At 38.8% G+C, this 19,054-nt stretch overlaps 1 protein-coding gene across 11 annotated transcripts in view; it reads left to right on the top strand.

Moving 5' to 3' along the window:
• The window catches only part of CAMTA1 (calmodulin binding transcription activator 1), an 877,916-nt gene extending 864,763 nt beyond the window's left edge, over positions 1-13,153 (top strand). For 4 of the 11 annotated variants that reach the window (XM_034753730.1, XM_034753728.1, XM_034753726.1 and 1 more), the window contains one exon: positions 9,792-13,153. In XM_034753730.1, the coding sequence (XP_034609621.1) occupies positions 9,792-9,855 (64 nt within the window). In that variant the 3' untranslated portion in view covers positions 9,856-13,153. The other 7 variants (XM_034753723.1, XM_034753734.1, XM_034753733.1 and 4 more) reach the window with 4 other exon arrangements.
• Positions 13,154-19,054: the final 5,901 nt, after the last annotated feature.

Raw genomic sequence — 19,054 nt, 5'->3', positions numbered from 1 at the left:
GTAGCTGAAATTTAATGAGAAATTGTCTAAATGAAATATTCTATTCTGTTACAAGAATGTATGGGGAGCACAATTTAACACTTCCCACCTTTTAATGTACAGCAGACATGAGTGGATTTTTTTGTCCATTTCCTATTCAATGGCTCATCTCTCCCTCTACCGCTAAGCTCTACAATGATAGTTCTTAGCCCACATGATTTTCCAAATAAAACAAAGGAATCTACTTATACAATAGATGTAAATGGCTTCATGTAGGGGGGAGGGATAGCTCAGTGGTTTGAGCATTAGCCTGCTAAACCCAGGGTTGTGAGTTCAATCCTTGAGGGGACCACTTGGGGCTCTGGGGCAAAAATCAGTACTTGGTCCTGCTAGTGAAGCCAGGGGGCTGGCCTTGACCTTTCAGGGTCCCTTCCAGTTCTATGAGATAGGTATATCTCCATAATATGTATATTATATAAATTAAATAAAATATAACAATCCCTGACATCTGAGATGGTAAGGGAGCAGCAGATGTTCAGAGATTTTTCTTAAGATCTACCTTTAATATGACACGTATAAGGAACTAACCACTATGTGATGTCTAGTTTGAGGTGCACAGGGGAGACTTGGCATTTCATTTATAATAACTGAGGAAAAAATATATTGCAAATGGAGACATGTATGTAAAAATGGTCCACATTTGATTGTGTTCCCTCTGCCCAATATGTCAGTTGTCTTGTTATTTTTGAGGCAGTGACTGTGTCTTTATACACGTTTGCATAGTGCCTAGCTCAGTGGGACCCAATCCTTGATTGGGACCTTTGGGCTCCACTGTAATACAAATAATTAAAGAATGTGAATCAGGGAAGTACAGCCAGTGACTAATGACTTTAAATCAACCAGTTTTTCAATGAATAATGGGTTATGTGCACAAGGGGAGTGTAAATACATTTTAGCATGATGCATCAGAAATCATTCCAAGTGCACAGTTCTCATTTTCACAATAAACCACAGTTTCTGCTTCTTACTCTCTTAACCTGTACTACTATTTTTTCTGTATATTTGGAAAATGTAAGGGATGAGCTGCTGCAAGGTGTATCACCTGCGACTTTGCTGAAGCATAAGAGACTGTACAACTACTCATTCTTTATTGCTGTAAATGTGCATGTATCAACATGCACACAAACCTTGTGTGTGCATGTACACACCACACAGTGCACCAACACTTGTATACACACTGGATTAAAAAAATTAATTGCAATTAATCACACTATTAAACAATAGAATACCAATTGAAATTTATTAAATATTTTTTGATGTTTTTCTACATTTTCAACTATATTGATTTCTGTTACAATACAGAATACAAAGTGTACAGTGCTCACTTTATATTATTTTTGTTTACAAATATTTGCACTGTAAAAATGATAAAAATAATAGTATTTTTCAGTTCACCTCATACAAGTACTGTAGTGCAATCTCTGTCATGAAAGTGTAATTTACAAATGTAGATTTTTTTTGTTACATAACTGCATTCAAAACCAAAACAATGTAAAACTTTAGAGCCTACAAGTCCACTCAGTCCTACTTCTTGTTCAGCCAATCGCTAAGAAAAACAAGTTTGTTTACATTTACGGGAGATACTGCTGCCTGCTTCTTATTTACAATGTTACCTGAAAGTGAGAACAGGCGTTCACATGGCACTGTTGTAGCTGGCATCACAAGATATTTACATACCAGATATGCTAAACATTCTTATGTCCCTTCATGCTTCAGCCATCATTCCGGAGGAAATGCTTCCATGCTGATAATGTTCGTTAAAAAATAGTGTGTTAATTAAATTTGAGACTGAACTCCTTGGGGGAGAATTGTATGTCCCCTGCTCTTTTTTACCCACATTCTGCCATATATTTCATGTTATAGCAGTCTCAGATGATAACCCAGCACATGTTGTTTGATTTACAAACACTGTCACTGACAAAATACAAAGAAGATACCAATGTGAGATTTCTAAAAATAGCTACAGCACTCGACCTAAAGTTTAAGAATCTGAAGCACCTTCCAAAATCTGAGAGGGACGAGGTGTGGAGCGTGCTTTCAGAAGTCTTAAAAGAGCAACATTCTGATGCGGAAACTACAGAACCCGAACCACCAAAAAAAAAAAAAATCAATCTTCTGCTGGTGGCATCTGACTCAGATGATGAAAATGAACATGCATCAGTCTGCTCTGCTTTGGATTGTTATCGAGCGGAACCAGTCATCAGCATGGATGCTTATCCTCTGGAATGGTCCATGAAGGGACATATGAATCTTTAGCGCATCTGGCACATAAATATCTTGCAACGCCAGTTACAACAGTGCCATGTGAATGCCTGTTCTCACTTTCAGGTGACGTAAACAAGAAGCGGGTGCCATTATCTCCTGCAAATGTAACTAAACTTGTTTGTCTGAGCGATTGGCTGAAGTAGGACTGAGTAGACTTGTAGCCTCTAAAGTTTTACATTGTTTTATTTTTGAATGCAGTTATTTTTTGTACATAATTCGACATTTGTAAGTTCAACTTTCATGATAAAGAGATTGCACTACAGTACTTATATTAGGTGAATTGAAAAATACTATTTTTTTTGGTTTTTTTACAGTGCAAATATTTGTATTAAAAAATAAATACAAAGTGAGCACTGTACACGTTGTATTCTGTGTTGTAGCTGAAATCAATATATTTGAAAATGTAGAAAACATCCAAAAATATTTAAATAAATGGTATTGTATTATTGTTTAACAGTTCAATTAATTTTGATTAATTTTTTTAATCACTTGACAGCCCTAATTTTTAGTTTATATTGTGAAGTTTCAATATTTAAAAAAAAAAAAAAAAAAAAAAAGGGCCAAGGGAAGAAGGTGTTCTCCCAAAGAATTACCTGGATTAAATATAACAGATTTCTCAGTGCAGGTTAAGATTTTTTGGATGGGATTTATGTAAGAAAGCTGCAGATCTCAAAGGGCCTTATTTTGTCACTATTAATTGTCTACATTTCTGCAGCAGTGATAACATGCTATTTCAGAAGGAACTGGTAATATGGTAATAACGCACAATTAGTAGATCCTTTCATCCCAAAGGAACCTTGGAGAGATTTCAGCTATGCTGAATCTCTATTTCTCTCTCCTAAACATATAAAAGGTTGACCTGCTCCTTTGTTTAAACTTCCTATTAACCTCCCACGTGCAAGTTTTGTTCAGAATACAGATGCAGGGTGCAGCTACAAGACACTCAGAGAGAGATGTGTGATGTTCCAGTGACCCCTTCTCCCATAACTCTGAGGAGCTGGTATTCATAACAATCAGGTCTTCCTGAATTGCTGTACTGGTTAAACTACTGTCTGCTTACAACAAAGGTTCTAGCCTGTTTTCTTGGGCAGAACAATCAAAGTTACCATAGGAAACAAGCAATAATAAAAGGAATAAATTCATTTATGGCAGCATCCTTTTAAAAACTTCTTCATCCCATTGGTTATGTGTGGTTCTCTGCTTTTGGGAGGGTATATGTACCATGTGATGTCAATTACTCTGGTAAGTACAACTTCTTTATTTCATACCTGAATGAACAACCCCATAAAATGTACTCTGTTGCTCTCTGCAGGCCAGTCCTTCCCCCAGCAGTTCAAAGATACAGCCTCTCCCACTCTTGTACACCAAGGTTCTTTTAATAAAAGCAGGAAATGTCTGATATGCAGCAGCCATTGCATTAAATACCCAATTTCTTATGTGTCTTGTAGTAACATTAAGAATGGGGAAAATGTTAGGGTGAGGGGGCAAAGCCCTCTCCTGAGTAATCCAATGTAAGGATAATGGGAGAAAAATGTCATGTGGGGCGTGTCAAGGTGGCTGCAATGAAAGTTTCCAAAGTAATTTTGTTTCGTTTACCTTTTGCAGGGGCTGAATGTTTTTGGAGCACAAATGTGTGTGTTAAATTGCAGGCCCCATGCTCTGGGGTGTCATTCTTATTGGGCCTTTCTGTCTTTTTTGTTTTGCAATCCAAATGAGATATCTGGAAAAAGGCAAGAGCTCCCATTTCCTAAATTTCACACAAGCCAATTCAGCTCTCAGAGCAACAGGTAACTGACTAAAAAGCCTTCTGTGGCTCTAATTCACCCTGTCCTTTATATTACTGACCTCCTCCAGCATTGCCAGAACTTTTTTGCTATAAACTCACTGACTCATTGAACATTTCCCTGGCTGAGCATTATAGAGTAATTTTTATGAAACAGCTTTGCCTTACGCTTTACCCATGAAGCTATCGTCTGCTGTAACTTTTCTAAGTAGGCCTAATTCATTTGCTCACAAATACTCATTTGAAATTTGAGGGAAATAATACAATACAAACTGCTGCTGGCTTTCAGGGCTGTTGCTTACTACATTGCTTCAGCATATAACAATGCAACTTCCTTAATGGTATTTGAATAAGTAATAAAATCCAAAGGTCATGAGAACTGTCTAACTGGGGCACTTTAGGAGCTGTAGGATTGTTTGTGATCTTTACACTTTACAGGGTCACAGCTCAAAAGCTCTGTTCTTCACATTTAAAAGGACCAAACCTCTCAGTTAACTTATTAGAACACCATAAACGGGAGGGGGGCAGTGGCAGTGATACTCCCTGTCACTCTGGCTTACTCAATCCAGCTGCCCGCCCTTCGCTCACTAGTGAAGAATGACCCTGTACCTGGAGCTGGCCAGCATGGCCTCTGGCCAAAATGTATGATTCAGAGCTCTCCAGTGGAGCCTTTGACGCTGGAGCTTACCTCACACAGATACACGAGAAAATAAATTCACCTTCTTCCCAATTCTGTGCACCTTTCACACGGGCCAATGCAACAGCAAACAGCTCTTCTTGATGAAGGCCACATGTGGGGCAGCGCTCCAGTGCCTCAGGCTACAGAGTTCACGTTTCAGCACCAGCAGGACTTCACTTGAACAGCCCTGTCAGCCACATCACAGTGCTAAGAGGCACTTTCAAAAGTGCCCTTAACTAATGAGAACATGCATATAGAGCTGAGACAAGCTACAGCCCCCACCTAAAACTTTGGCCTAGTGCTACTTCTGCCTATGGCTGCCCTGACTTAAGGTGCAGAGGCAGGTGTCAGTATTCGGAGTCTGCTCAGACCCAGATGAACAATCCACTCGGAGAGCTGTCATTTTCTGGGGCAAATGCCTTCTTCGTTTTATAAAAATCTGGTGCAGTTTTTTACTCCTGGCAGGTTGCTAATGCTGGCAAAGGAAGGGAGCCTCCACAGACCTCCACCCCCTTCCCCACCTGAAATTCAAAGTGGAAAGAGATGAAACAAGGTGCAGAAAATGTCTTGGCTAGTTGCAGTAAGGCAGTGCCAGCTGTCGCTCTCTTGTGAGCTGTGTGAGCAGCACTGCTATTATGAATTTCTATTTACAGGGGATAATTTGTCCAGGAATCCATCTTGGAATCACATTGTTTCATATTTTGAAATTTTAGTTTGTACTTTTTTTTACACTGAGTCTAGTAAATGGAAAAAGCAACTGTTGCTTTTTACAGATTCAGACTAACACGGCTACCCCTCTGATACTAGTAAATGGAAGATAACTGGCCTGTTCTCCTGTTCTAGCGTATATCACTGTAAAACATCACCAGATAAAACTGGCACTGATCAAAAAATGATTTTTGTTTAATTTTGGAAGTATTAAACTGGACTAAAGGCTGCTGCTGGTGACAAGAGTAACTACTTTCCAGGAGGGTTTCTGAAGGACTTGCATTGTGCACATTTTATGTGACAAACTGGCAAGACTTCTGAATGAACTATTGGACACAAAAATAATCAGTTCAGAAACATTAACTCAGGTTCACTTGAGAGCAATTCAGAGCTATTTGGTAATTAGTAAATATTTTAAATTCTGTATAGAAAAATATGTATATGTTTTGTCTCAAACATAATTTAAAAACAACTCAGAATGGATCTAAAGAAGACCTTGACTGATTCTGTTTCTTCATTCTTGCACTTGGCACAGGGTTGGAGAAAAGAGAGATCTTCGTGCCATCTCTGTTCCACCCAAACTCACAGGGCCTACCCAGTCCCCACTATAAAAAAGAGCAGCCTCAGAGGTGCCTCAGTTTACATTCTAGCTGCACTGAGCCAGCCAAGAACAGCCAGAGCCGCCTCCACTACAGCCAGACCCCTTATCCTGAGGAGCAACGAAGAGTACAGGCAGAGCCATTCCAGTAGCTCTTTGTCAGCCAAGGAACCCCCTTGTATTGGGATATTTCACTTGTGCCCTTCATTTCTAAGTACGAGTTAAAAATAAAACATCATCCTTAGATTTAATCTTCTTGATTGCTGTCTGTGTCACCACAATTTTGACACTGTTTAGGCATATTCTTTGTATTAACATGCAGTACATTATAAAAATAAATGACTACCTGTACAAACATACTCTCCCCTATCCCCCTCCCCTCCTCACTCCCCTGCACACACGGCTATTGACTATGTGGGAAAAATTAACAAATTCAAAAAGTATTAACTAGCATCATCTTTAAGTCATTTTCCAAATACTGTGGAATACAAGGTTGTGAAGCACATTCGGTCTGTGAATGTAATTGTGCACACTGCAGCATCTTTCACTTATGTTCTTATGTTTAAGCAACAATCAACACTGCAGTTCCAAAATTTGTACGAGCCTACAAACCTAGTAACTAGTACAGGACTCATTTGACCGAGAAAGGTGTTGCATATTTGTGAACAGGATCTGTACTAGTGCAAATATTGAATGCTACAGTAATCAACTTGCATTAGCATGCATATTCCAGTTAAACAGGTATGCACCAGTACAGATGTTGCATGTCCTAAGTTGAAGTTGGCAGCAAAGCATGTCTTGCATTTTTCCAGCAAAAGTGTGTTCTGTTAGTGTAGAACTTGCATGTTGAAGTGCTAAACATGGATACAGCATGGATCAGTAAGAGCCACAGCTTACCAATCGTGCATGTTCTCAATGAGACTTATAGTAATAACAGGTGAATTTTATATTACAGTAAGAGGTGCAACTGAAAAATGCACAAGTTGCACTACCTGTCCTGCATCGTAGGTGATATCTTTTGCATATGTGTGATTAGTCTCAACATAAAATGTGAACTAGTGCACATCTAGGGAGAAGTAACTTTTCACTTTCCTGCTGCACGGAAAGAGCTTAAGTTTTAACAAATTAAGAATATTCTGAGTTTGTGTTTATTGTGCGTAAGTACAGAATTATAAATTCCCTCTACTGGTTCTGAATACATATATCCTGTAATACAAGAACAGGACCACCAGATAATTAGCAGAACAACCACAGTGAGCTGCAAAGAGGGAGTAACCTCCAGAGGATACAGAATGGAGAATTCCTCCCAGGCAACTGGAGTGAAATTCTGTATCCGTTGAAGTCAATGGGAGTTTCGCCATTGACTTCACTGGAGCCAGGATTTCACCTTAGCTCCCTTACAGCAGAAAAGAAAAGCTAGCCTTTGACATGTCTTAGACTGCAATGATACTTTGACTACACAACAAAATGGAATCATTGTTTTACAGCAATGGGGCTCCCTGACTCTGTACTGGGTTTAAATCCTAGTGTCAGTCAAAACTGTTTAGTGTTTCAGAAAGTGGGAGTGAGATGCCACTTTCAGCTATAGTTGATGTTGTTAGTGTAGCCAGGGCTTCAGAGTCATGCCACACTGCAGACCCTATTTTCATGTTTGGTCAGCAATATGCACACTCTGTGTCCTCCCTAGCATGGAATTCTCAAACACTTCAGTAAAATAAAGACAATTAGTAATGTTCTAAATGCATGCATACTACCCGTGTGATCCATTCATTCATTGCTGGAGCCCATGTCCCCCAGTGTCACAAGCATACAGGATGTCCTGAATGCTAGAGCTTTGATTTAGCTGAAAGACAGTTGAAAATAGTCACTGGGCCAAATTCAGAGATGATGTGTAAGTTTGTAGTGATTTCACATCAATATGTAAGTATAAAGGAGTCCCTTTACACAGCGGAGCAAAAGATAATGTAGTGGTGGATACCTACTTTAATTTGCACTCTATTAGTTGCTCTTTCTGCTAAGTGCCTCTGTTCTATCCCCATAGCATCTAAATTATGCTAACCTATGGCTCTGTTACATTCATTCAGATTTAGTTGGATGCCCTTATGCCCACTTACAGATGTGAAACTTGAAATACTTTTTAAAGCACCTCTGAATTTATCCCCTTGTTGTGTCTCTAGGTCAATTTGCTTAAGAAATTAATATACTAACAACTGTGGATGTGCTCTGCTAAATCCTTCTACTTTGGGTCATAATCACAACCTTTTGGAGGAAAACTACCCTCAGACTAACTGAGCAAGGACATGCAGAGTCAGGCAGGTTTTTTTCACATAGATGTGATTCCATATATAGTAGCTTATTCCAATACACTGCATCTGAAATCAGATTTAACATGCTGTTCATTCTGAACTGGAGTTAATGAATTTTGATGGTTCATAGAAATGAGTCCATGACTAGCTAGAATGTCTAAAATTATTTTACTAAGTTGTGTATATTGTAACAAAAAAAGCCAAAATCATATGGGTTATATAGTCCTAAAGAGCTACCTCAACTCCAGTACAAAAAAACTATGCAGCTCTTTTGTGACATTGAGTGCCTTGTTTGACCAAGAAGAGTTAGATTGAGCTATACATAGTGGATACAAAAGCAGAGGTATACAGAACTGCATTAACAACTCATTCCCTCCCTAATGATGACTGGGACCCCAAACTCTGTCCCTTGAAGCTAAGTTCATTACTAAGCATCTTGATAAAGCCTTGACAGTGTGATAGCCTAGATCAATTCTGGATGGCTGCAGTTGTTCATTTAGTCACTTCAAGGAAGCCTTGGTGAAGTGACATAACAAGAGTATGTTAGCCAAGTAGCGGCCTTAATGGGTTTCTAGGCATGACCCAAGTCATTTAATTTGTTTAGTTTTAAATTTCCCATACTTTCATAGTTTTACTTAACTAATGTACTACAGCTTTGTAAATAAGCACCTAGATCCAATGGTGATAGGTGCTACATAAATCTATGAATGCACTCCCATTTCTAAAGTTCTTGCAACTGTAGCATCTGAATGCTCTTTACAGAGTTAGTACTCCATGGAGAGACTGTGTCCCTGACTGGGGATTATGAAGATACACATAAATATATCCTACAAGTAACCAGACTATGCAGATGCTGACAGTGAGACTGAGACAATAAGTTGAAGTAATGTATCTGCTTACATTGATGCCAGTATAAATTCTACTAATCTAAGGTACTGGATAAATTAAGTAGAACTTTGCCATGGAAGTCTGGAATAAATCTGTTCTCCCCACAATGCTGGATGTAGAGCATCTGCCCATGTTCAGTGAAAAGGGGCAGCATAGAAAGTGCATTTTGCTCAAATTATCTGGTACATGAGGCAGCAGCAGAAAAGCAGTTGATGAAAAGCAGTCCTAAAAGACAATTAATTAAATAAGATGATTTTGATAGTAGAATGAATTTGGGTATTAAATAAAGATGTCCAGAAATGGGTTGCGAAAGGTGAATTCTTCCTTCTGAATGAGTTTTTTCTCCCCTTCCCTGGCTCCCAATTGTTTACTGTATCAGGAGGTTCTTTCTTATTGATACTCCTGAGTTTTCTTAAGGTGATGGCTACTTCATACTGGAAGTTGTAGTGAGGGATCCCTTTGACTTTTGCCTGTTGAAATTCTTTTGGAATAGAAATGTTATAGAGGGCCTTTTTATTGTTTCAGAGTGAAAGAATTGAAAAAGGCCAAGGAACCTGAAGATACACAGCAGCATCCCGTAGCAATGTGACATTGCTTTTCAGACTGTTTTCATTTTCTGTTTTTAGCAGAGACATGCAACAACAACAAAAAACCCACTGCAGTTCTGGGAATCTCAGCTGCAGGATTTTAACAGTAATGTTTTGGTCATTGCATTTGCACTTTCATGGACAACTTTTAATTTGTTCAGCAAGACATCTTGGAACTCAATCTTCTGTTGGATCATGGGAAAAAAGACACCAGGAGGAATTTGTGAGTTGCTTCATTCTCTCCAAAAGAAGCGATTAATTATCCTTTTCATATAGGGCTGTATTAAAACGTGTGGAACTGTACAAATATTATACCAAAAATATTGTTAAGAAAAGGTGGGAATGCACAAGCAACACAAGAATGCTATTCCTGCACCTGTCAATCATCTCCAAGAAACTGAAGCTTCAAGAGTCAGTGGAGGGGCTTAGATCAGTAAATCTTTATTGGGTACATGCATTCTCATTTCCTTTGCACTTCTGTCCTTTCTTTTTATTTGAATCTCTCTACAGCACACTTAATGCAACTTTTTAAATCTGCAGGTTTTTAATACATCCCCTGGAAATTTACAGAGTGGGTTGGCATAAAAGGCAAACGGGTAATGCATGGGAAATAAAGAGAGCAGCTTGAGCAAGTTTTTAAAAGTTCCTTTTTTGGTATTTTTTCTAGAACCTGCAAGTATTTCAAGTGTCATGTACTTATTCTCATATTCAGCACTTTATTTTCTGGCCTTACTTTTAATTATTTACTTAAAATAGTTTGTAACGTATGTAGCGCTCTTTTTTTTTTTTAAACAGTAATTTTGTTGTTCTGAGCAGTCACGTACATATGTTGCCTGGACATTTATACCACCTAAAGATCAGAGTGGTGCTCCATCCTGGCCAGTAAATTTCTTATTTTGGCTATTTCATCAAAATCTGGGCAGTTTCTGTATATATAGAAGGTAGAAATGGAAAATGAGAAATAATATTTGAAAGGGAATATATTGATTAATTACTAAATATTTTATTCACAAAGGGTCAATAACTTGGCAAGATAAAATTATTATTTGTATAGTTTTGTCTGAATGAGCGAAAAGAGTGTGGATGTATTGTTTGTACATATTGTATATATTAAAACAGAGATATGTGCATGAATTCAAGAAAAAAGAAATGAAAAAAGCAAAGCATTAGTGGCTATGGTCTGTAAAATGAAACAAAAACTTTATTTCACTATAAGAAACTTTATTTTAAATGTTCATTAGAAGAACATTTTGCTAAAGCATGACTAAACTGCAAAAAAAAAAGAGCTACTGTATTTAGACTTAGGAAAAAAGGCAGAGTAACTTTACTAAAAAAGGATATGTTTACATTTGATTTTGGCTACCGGGAGGTTTTTTTTATTTTATTTTATTTTAATTTTTTGCCAATGGTGCCAAGTAATGTGAATGCTAATATTGCTTAAGAAAATTAAGTTACTTTTGCAGAGCAGATAATCATAAGAATACAAAAACGTATCTAGCTTAACACCATACACTCACTCCAATAAAGAACACTTAGAATGAACATAAACTGAAAAAAGAAATAGTATGAAAGTAGAAAATATGTTTCACATTTTCATATCTCCTGCTGGAAGTCAGAAAATGTAATAAAAATGCACAAAAATTTAAAAAAAAATAAAAAGTAAAACTTAAAAGATGCAAACTGGTCTTGTAGGGGTGTCATGGTATATTGCTATTTCCACATAGTGAGGAGCCAAAGAAATCAGATACTTTTAAAATTGAAATACTAATTAAAAATTGTCATGAAGTTTAGACGATAGGGGACTGATCTTAATTACACTAGTATATATCAGGAGTAAATCTCCTGAAGTCAGTGCAGTTACTCTGGATTTACACAAGTGTAGCTGAAATCAGAAATTGCTTCTGTGACTTTATGTTGCTAGTACCAGTTTAAAATTTCCAAATGGTTGGTGTAAATTTTACATAGTTTTGGAATAGTTGCTCTTACTTGATCCTGGCCACCAACTAAAATGTTTAAACTCCAGGCTTTTTGTGAAGCCTAAAAATATTCACAAATGAGAAGCTTTTAAACTGGTGTCTTTAAAAGAAGGGTAAACACAAAGATTGTGGCAAAAAACTTGGGTCAGTGCTCTTGGTGCCTTTTCTATAATTGTACCTGGTTTTTAATTACTTCCTTTCACTGCCAGCATTGAATTACAATATATGTGCTATATAGCTCTTTATCAGAACTCTGTACATTTGTGAACTGCTGCTTTATGACCTGATTCAATAAAAAAAAATTGTCTGGCTCCCACACTGTGGCTGTGGCAGCCTCATAATCTCCATATATTTTATTGAAATGGAACCTTATACATTAACTATTCCACACACAAATAATCGGAACAGAATTTGAAAATAAACTCCTTTGGAATGAACTGGAATGCTCTGTATTAATACTGGAAATACTCTGACATTTTGAAATATAAATGTTTGTCCCATTGACTGGCATTATGACAAATATAATTGATCTTTTCCTAACAAGAATAATGACCTCAGTGGAAACATTTTAACCCCTTATATTTGTACTTAAATTTTCAGTAAAATACAGAGCTATTTCAAGTTACCCTTCCAGATCCATGGGCCTGGTGGTGTATCTATTGATAAAGACCTTGATACAGCAAAATATTTACACACATGCTTAATGTTAGCCATATGAGTAGTTCTTTAACTTAATGGGACTACTCACATGCTTAAAGTTAAGTATATCCTTAAGTACTTTGCTGAACATGGTTGTAACCTTTCAGTGAATGTGACCACTAAAAATGCTCCCCCATTGAAAAAGCTTTTTTGCTTACCCCTTTCTTGACTGTGGAACTTATTTCTGATAGAAGATAACGTAAGTGCAGCTTTCTTGGATAATCGGGATTCCCAAGTGCCAGGAGCAGGACCTTCTTCTGCCTCCTGAATATGGAATTGCTCCTTTGTGTAACACGTTTGACATAAGTAATACTGTGTGAAAGAAATAAAGACTATAACATGACCTCCCTATGTGGTTGCACGCTTACAGCAGTTCCACACAGTAGTTGGTGCCCAACAGGGGGTCCCCAGGACTTGCATGTAAAATTAGTATAGGTGTCTCTTTTTTGTAAGTTTTATTTTTGTAACTGTGCATGTAAAGCATCACTGGATCAATGGATCTGTTGAAGAACTCAGCTGCTGGAACCATGCAAAATGTTTTGAATTGCCCTTAAAATATGGAAAATGTTTTCTGAATGCTTTATATTCTTTCTGCTGTAAATTAAAAACAAAAAATTTCCCCATACTAAGTGTATTTCTTTTAACATTTTCTCTTCCATTTTAATCAAGAAGGAGCTGAAGATTCCTCAAGTAATTATATATATCCTTGTAAAGTATGGATCTGTGTCACACATTTAGAAGACCTACTTGTAAACTCACATAGTCTCTTAACTGACTGAATTTCAAAGGCAGACATAATTTTTTAAAACAAATTCTGCTTCTAGTGTGTGTACAGTTCCCATTGGACTCAATGGGATCCATGTACTCATGTGAGAGGAGAATGTGGTCCTTAAAATCTATAGTTAACAACTATTTCAAAAGAGGGAAGCTAGGAAATAGGAAACACATTTATCTAATCAAAATTATCAATAAGAGAAAAACTTGAAGTCACTTGGACCTCTCAGCCTGGGTACTGATGATGTACATTATATAGTCACAGGCCTGACTCTCTTTTCTGTGGTTTTTAATGTATGCTCTTCATCAGGCATATTTCATAGAAGGGACCAAAATAAGTTCTAGACCACATCTTTTAGAAAAACATCCAATCTTCATTTTAAAATGGTCAGAGATGGAGAATCCACCACAACCCTTAGTAAATTGTTCCAGTACATTTCAGAGCTATATTTGCACTTCAAATAGTAAAACTGACTTAGCCTTCAGATTCAGGCCTTCATGATAACCCCAAAGTGTATTATAATTACTCAGAAATGCACTGCCTATCACAGCTTATTGTTTTAGTTTAAGACATTCGAAGTTCAGCTCAGAGACCCTCATCATAGTGTTCTGCACCTACCACATGGGAGACTCAGGTACGACTCAGTGGTTCCGGCGTCTTGCTTCTGAGTCTGGCAGCAGGAGGCAAATGCTATGTGAGGCTCATTTTCCTCTGGGATAAGGAAAGAAAAAAAGGGAAAAGAAATGTTCTTATGACAGTTAAACCAGATTTTACAGCGGAAAGGTAACCAGTTTCTCAGACTCTGGGCTCCCCTCTTGTTCACGTCACAAATGACCATTTTTAGCAAGGTGGATGCAATTCACAGAAGCTTAGAAAATCCAACTGTATTTAAATTTGTGGGGCAAATTCCTCCCCTCTCTAGCTCAGTGGTGGACAACCTGTGGTCCATATGGGTAATGTGGCCACTGGGAGCTGCGGGCAGCAATGTAACCACTGTCTTGTGGCCCGCCAGTGGATTACCCAGATGGGCCATGTGTGGGCCACAGGTTGCCCACCACTGCTCTAGCTCCTCTAAAGCTAATAAAATTCAGCGGCGCCTTATGCTGAGATTAGAATCTGTCATAATTTAAATACTTCACGAAATGCCTGGAATAAATCATCAAACAAATACATTTGTGAATTATTTGACCAAACGTGTAAGATGACAGAATACCAGTAAAAAAGATGTTTAATGTTTTCGGAAAATAACTCAAAATTGAGCAAATAAATTATTCAGCTTATATTATGATAAATTCCACTAGGGATGAATTTGGCCATTTTTCCCGAGTATCAGAGTCATACTGAGAAGTGCAATTCTGTGTGCACTTACAAAATGCTGACCAGGGGAATAGTGAGTTTTCCATTACACAACAGTGCTCCTCAGAAAAAAGCAATGAAATGTTATATCCAGGAAAATTATAAATGCACAATTTTTATAACTGAATAAAATTAAACAGAACACAAGAAAGTAGGAAGAAATATTTGACCAGCACTTATCTCAATCCTGATCGAGACCTCTAGACGCAACTGTAACACAAATATATAATAAAATATATTTCATCTAGCTATTTTCAACTTTCTGAGAGCACAATACTTTCTGTACTTCTTAAATAAGGTACTTTCTGTGAGGGCAGAAACTAAGTCCCAAGTTTCCAACAGAATCCATGAGGTAGTGTCTAATAAATTCCAAAACTCTACATAGAGGAACAGAATAAAAAGTAATTTTAAAAGTTCCGTGAGGCCTTTAGAAACAAAATCCAAAAAATCTGAATACTGCGTACAGATGTGGTCTCCTCATCTCAAAAAAGATATACTGGCATTAGAAAAGGTTCAGAGAAGGGCAACTAAAATGATTAGGGGTTTGGAATGGGTCCTGTATGAGGAGAGATTAAAGAGGCTAGGACTTTTCAGCTTGGAAAAGAGGAGACTAAGGGGGGGATATGATAGAGGTATATAAAATCATGAGTGATGTGGAGAAAGTGAATAAGGAAACGTATTTACTTGTTCCCATAATATAAGAACTAGGGCCACCAGATGAAATTAATGGGCAGCAGGTTTAAAACAAATAAAAGAAAGTTCTTCTTCACACAGCGCACAATCAACTTGTGGAACTCCTTGCCTGAGAAGGTTGTGAAGGCTATAACAGGGTTTAAAAGCGAACTGGATAAATTCATTGAGGTTAAGTCCATTAATGGCTATTAGCCAGAATGGATAAGGAATGGTGTCCCTAGCCTGTGTTTGTCAGAGGGTGAAGATGGGTGGCAGGAGAGAGATCACTTGATCATTACCTGTTTAGGGCATTCCCTCTGGGGCACCTTGCATTGGCCACTGTCAGTAGACAGGATACTGGGCTGGATGGACCTTTGGTCTGACCCAGTATGGCCATTCTTATGTTCTTAAGTCACATTTAATAACAATGCAGAATTAATTTCTGGTTAATGCATTTAACAGGCATATAAATGGCTTTGAACCAGAGCTGGATACTGTTGTAATATAGTAAATAATTTGTCCTGTCTTTATAAAGCTATTAGAGCACACACACACACAAAATCTATCTGTTGTGTAAAAGTGTGTGTCATTAATCTCATGATTAACCCATTCAACATATGATAGTAATCAGACTAAGAACAGTTCCAGGTCAGAGTGTGGCATTTGGATTCTACATTTACCCTAAATTTGCCAACCATCATAGGGGGAATGCAGGGTCCAGTTGTGTCCATAATAGTAAAGAAAGCTTTGCCATTAACATCACCAGAAACAGGAGCAGGCCCTTAATGATGCAGTGAATGGGACTTAGGCACCTTTGAATATTTTACCCCATTACAATCCATATCCAGCACAAAAATGTAGAGGTCAATAATAAAAGCTACAATTAGTTTGTCCCAGAAAGTGAGTGAGTGAAAGTCCCAGCCTCATCCCTCACTTCCTGAGCTGACAGTCTGTGTTCACTCTGGGGAATTGCACAGTCAAACTCATGAGTGGTAGCTGGACGCCCTAAGTCAGCACCCACCAATTTTTTGAGGTAGTGGCCTGAAGCTGAGGGATGCCGCACGCCCTTCAGCTAAAATCAGAATTTGATTTTATGTTGCTATTTGCCTATTGCGGTTAGCTCCAAAACACTTTAAAAAGTCAGTGACAAAACAGGAGTGTATCAGCAACTTGCTCCAGATTTTGTGTGTCATTTCACCTGTCTGTCCCTTAGCCTCTTCAGCTATAAAACAAGGGTGATAATACTGTGCAATGGGTGTTGAAGCTTACTCAATTAGGTATAAAGCACTTTTGGATCCCCAGATAGAAGGTGGACAGGAAACAAAAAAATCTTTACTTACTCATGCTGTGCACTAGCCTTCTCTATGGAACTGTTCTCTTACTGATGTTGCCCCATCCTTCCTCCTCTACCATTCTCTTATTAACATCTCCTTGTGTCATGTTAAAAATTAGTCTGTAAGCTCCTTGGGGCAGGAATCATATCTTTTGACTGAATTAAGAGGTGCCTAGTACACTAGTAGGTGCTGTCAAAATAAATAATGGTGATTCTGTGCTCAGCCAATCTCTCAGCCTCATATAATACCTAGAATATTAGCTTTCTTGAGTGAAGAATTAGGGGCCAGTATCCCAGAGTTATCACTCTTTCTAAAAAAATGACTGAACAAACCAGCTCAAATAGACAACAACAAAAAAGCACCCACCTTGCTTTACTGTCTGGTTTAAATAACCTAGTAATGAAAAGCTTACAGTGAAGTCAAAAGCTTGATAGAATGCAAAAAAAAAAAAAAAAAAACTGATAAAAGAGCATGGAAAATCCTGAAGTTATATGTTTCAGGGATCACAAAATCATAGAAACGTAGGACTGGAAAGGACCTCGAGAAGTCATCAAATCCAGTCCCCTGTGTTGTGGCAGGACCAAGTAAATCTTCTAGACCATCCCTGACAGATGTTTCCAGATGTTTACCCTAATAGTCAGAAAGTTTGTCCTAACATCTAATCTAAATCTCCTTTGCTGCAAACTAAGCCCATTACTTTTTGTCCTACCTTCAGTGGAGCTGGAGATTGATTACTGTCCTCTTTATAGCATGCCGTAATATACTGGAAGCCTATTACCAGGTTTCCACCTCCCCCCCCCCCATTCTTCTTTTCTCAAGACTAAACGTGCCCAGTTGTTGTTGTTTTTTTAATCCTTTTCTAATAGGGGAGGTTTTCTAAACCTTTTATCGTTTTTGTTGCTGTCCTCTGGATGCTTTCCAGTTTTGTCCACATCTTTCCTAAATTATAATGCCTGGAATTGGACACAATACTCCAACTGGGGTCTCAGCAGTGCTGAGTAGAGCAGGAAAATTACCTCCTGTATCTTACATACAACACGCCTGTTAATACACCCCAGAATCATATTAGCCTTTTTGCAGCTGGATCAACATATTCAGTTTGTGGTCCACCATAACCCCCAGATCCTTTTCAGCAGTACTACCACCTACACAGTTATTCCCCATTTTGTAGTTGTGCATATAGGATAGGATGTGCTCTTAGAATGTAAAAGTCTTCTTTTGACTGCAACCAAGATTGAAGTCCTGTCAGCACCCTTTCTTGTAAGGTGAGTGATTACTCAGTTACATGAACTGGGATGAATCTTAGTCCAGTAGGCTAGCCTAGCATTTATAGGCACATCCAATCATTTGGAATGACTAAATAAATAGATACAGTAGATCAAGAGAAGAGTTAGCTCTGAATTAGACAGTTGGCAAAGAATAATTCATATGATGAATTAACACAGTGGGAAAGCTTCAGCCAGTAGCCTGGAATGAAGACAGATGCCTTCCTACAGCACAAGCATCATGAACAATCTCTTCATTTGCTGTTTTGAGAAGATTCAGGTCAGGAGAGAAAATTCTGCTGTTGTAACTCGTCAGTTACTAGTGCTTTCTTTAGAGGCATGTCCACTAGCAGCTGCCGTACTTGGAGAGGATGGAATCTGGGCCTGACTTCTAGAAATAAGAGAGGTAAGAGAATGGTTTAGGCATCAGCATGATGTAAGGTTCAGATGCATAGCTGTGCAAAGGCAAGTGTCACTGTAGCATAACTCTGTCCCCCTCTATGCCCATGAGGCCTCACTCCAACTGTTGGCACTTCCTAGCAGCCACTCCTCAGAAATGACCTGGATCCGCTGGATGGAAGATGTCAAGCCTGGCCTCCGGTAGCAGGTAGGGAGGGATTCAGGTTGCCCTGCTGTGGCTCTCAGTCCCCCCTCCCCACCACCCAGAGTAACTTTTATAGCCCTAGGCAAAAGCCATTTATGGATTATGGAGACTGCCCGATAGGCCAAGCACCCAGAGAATGCTGAAAAGAGGCAATAGGTGCGACATGGCACTTTGGAACTAACTCAGTATGGATTTATTTTCAGAGCGCCAGAGAGTGACAGGTTTCTCACAGGGACATGCAGAAATCCACCCTGCCACAAAAATACACAGTCACCTGCCCTGGAAACCTGCAGCACCCTGTCCCTAGGGAGGCACAGGTACCTGCCCTCCAACCTGCCCCCCTCCCCAGGAACACCCAGGAACCTGCCCTCCAACCTGCCCCCCTCCCCAGGGACACCCAGGAACCTGCCCCCCAACCTGCACCCCTCCCCAGGAACACCCAGGAACCTGCCCCCCAACCTGCACCCCCTCCCTTCCACAGGAACACCCAGGAACCTGCCCCCCAACCTGCCCCCCTCCC

This window comes from Trachemys scripta, chromosome 19 (genome assembly GCF_013100865.1).
Source record: "Trachemys scripta elegans isolate TJP31775 chromosome 19, CAS_Tse_1.0, whole genome shotgun sequence".
NCBI lineage: Eukaryota > Metazoa > Chordata > Testudines > Emydidae > Trachemys > Trachemys scripta.
Note: the sequence above shows the minus strand (reverse complement) of the source record. Positions and strands in the feature narration are given on the sequence as shown.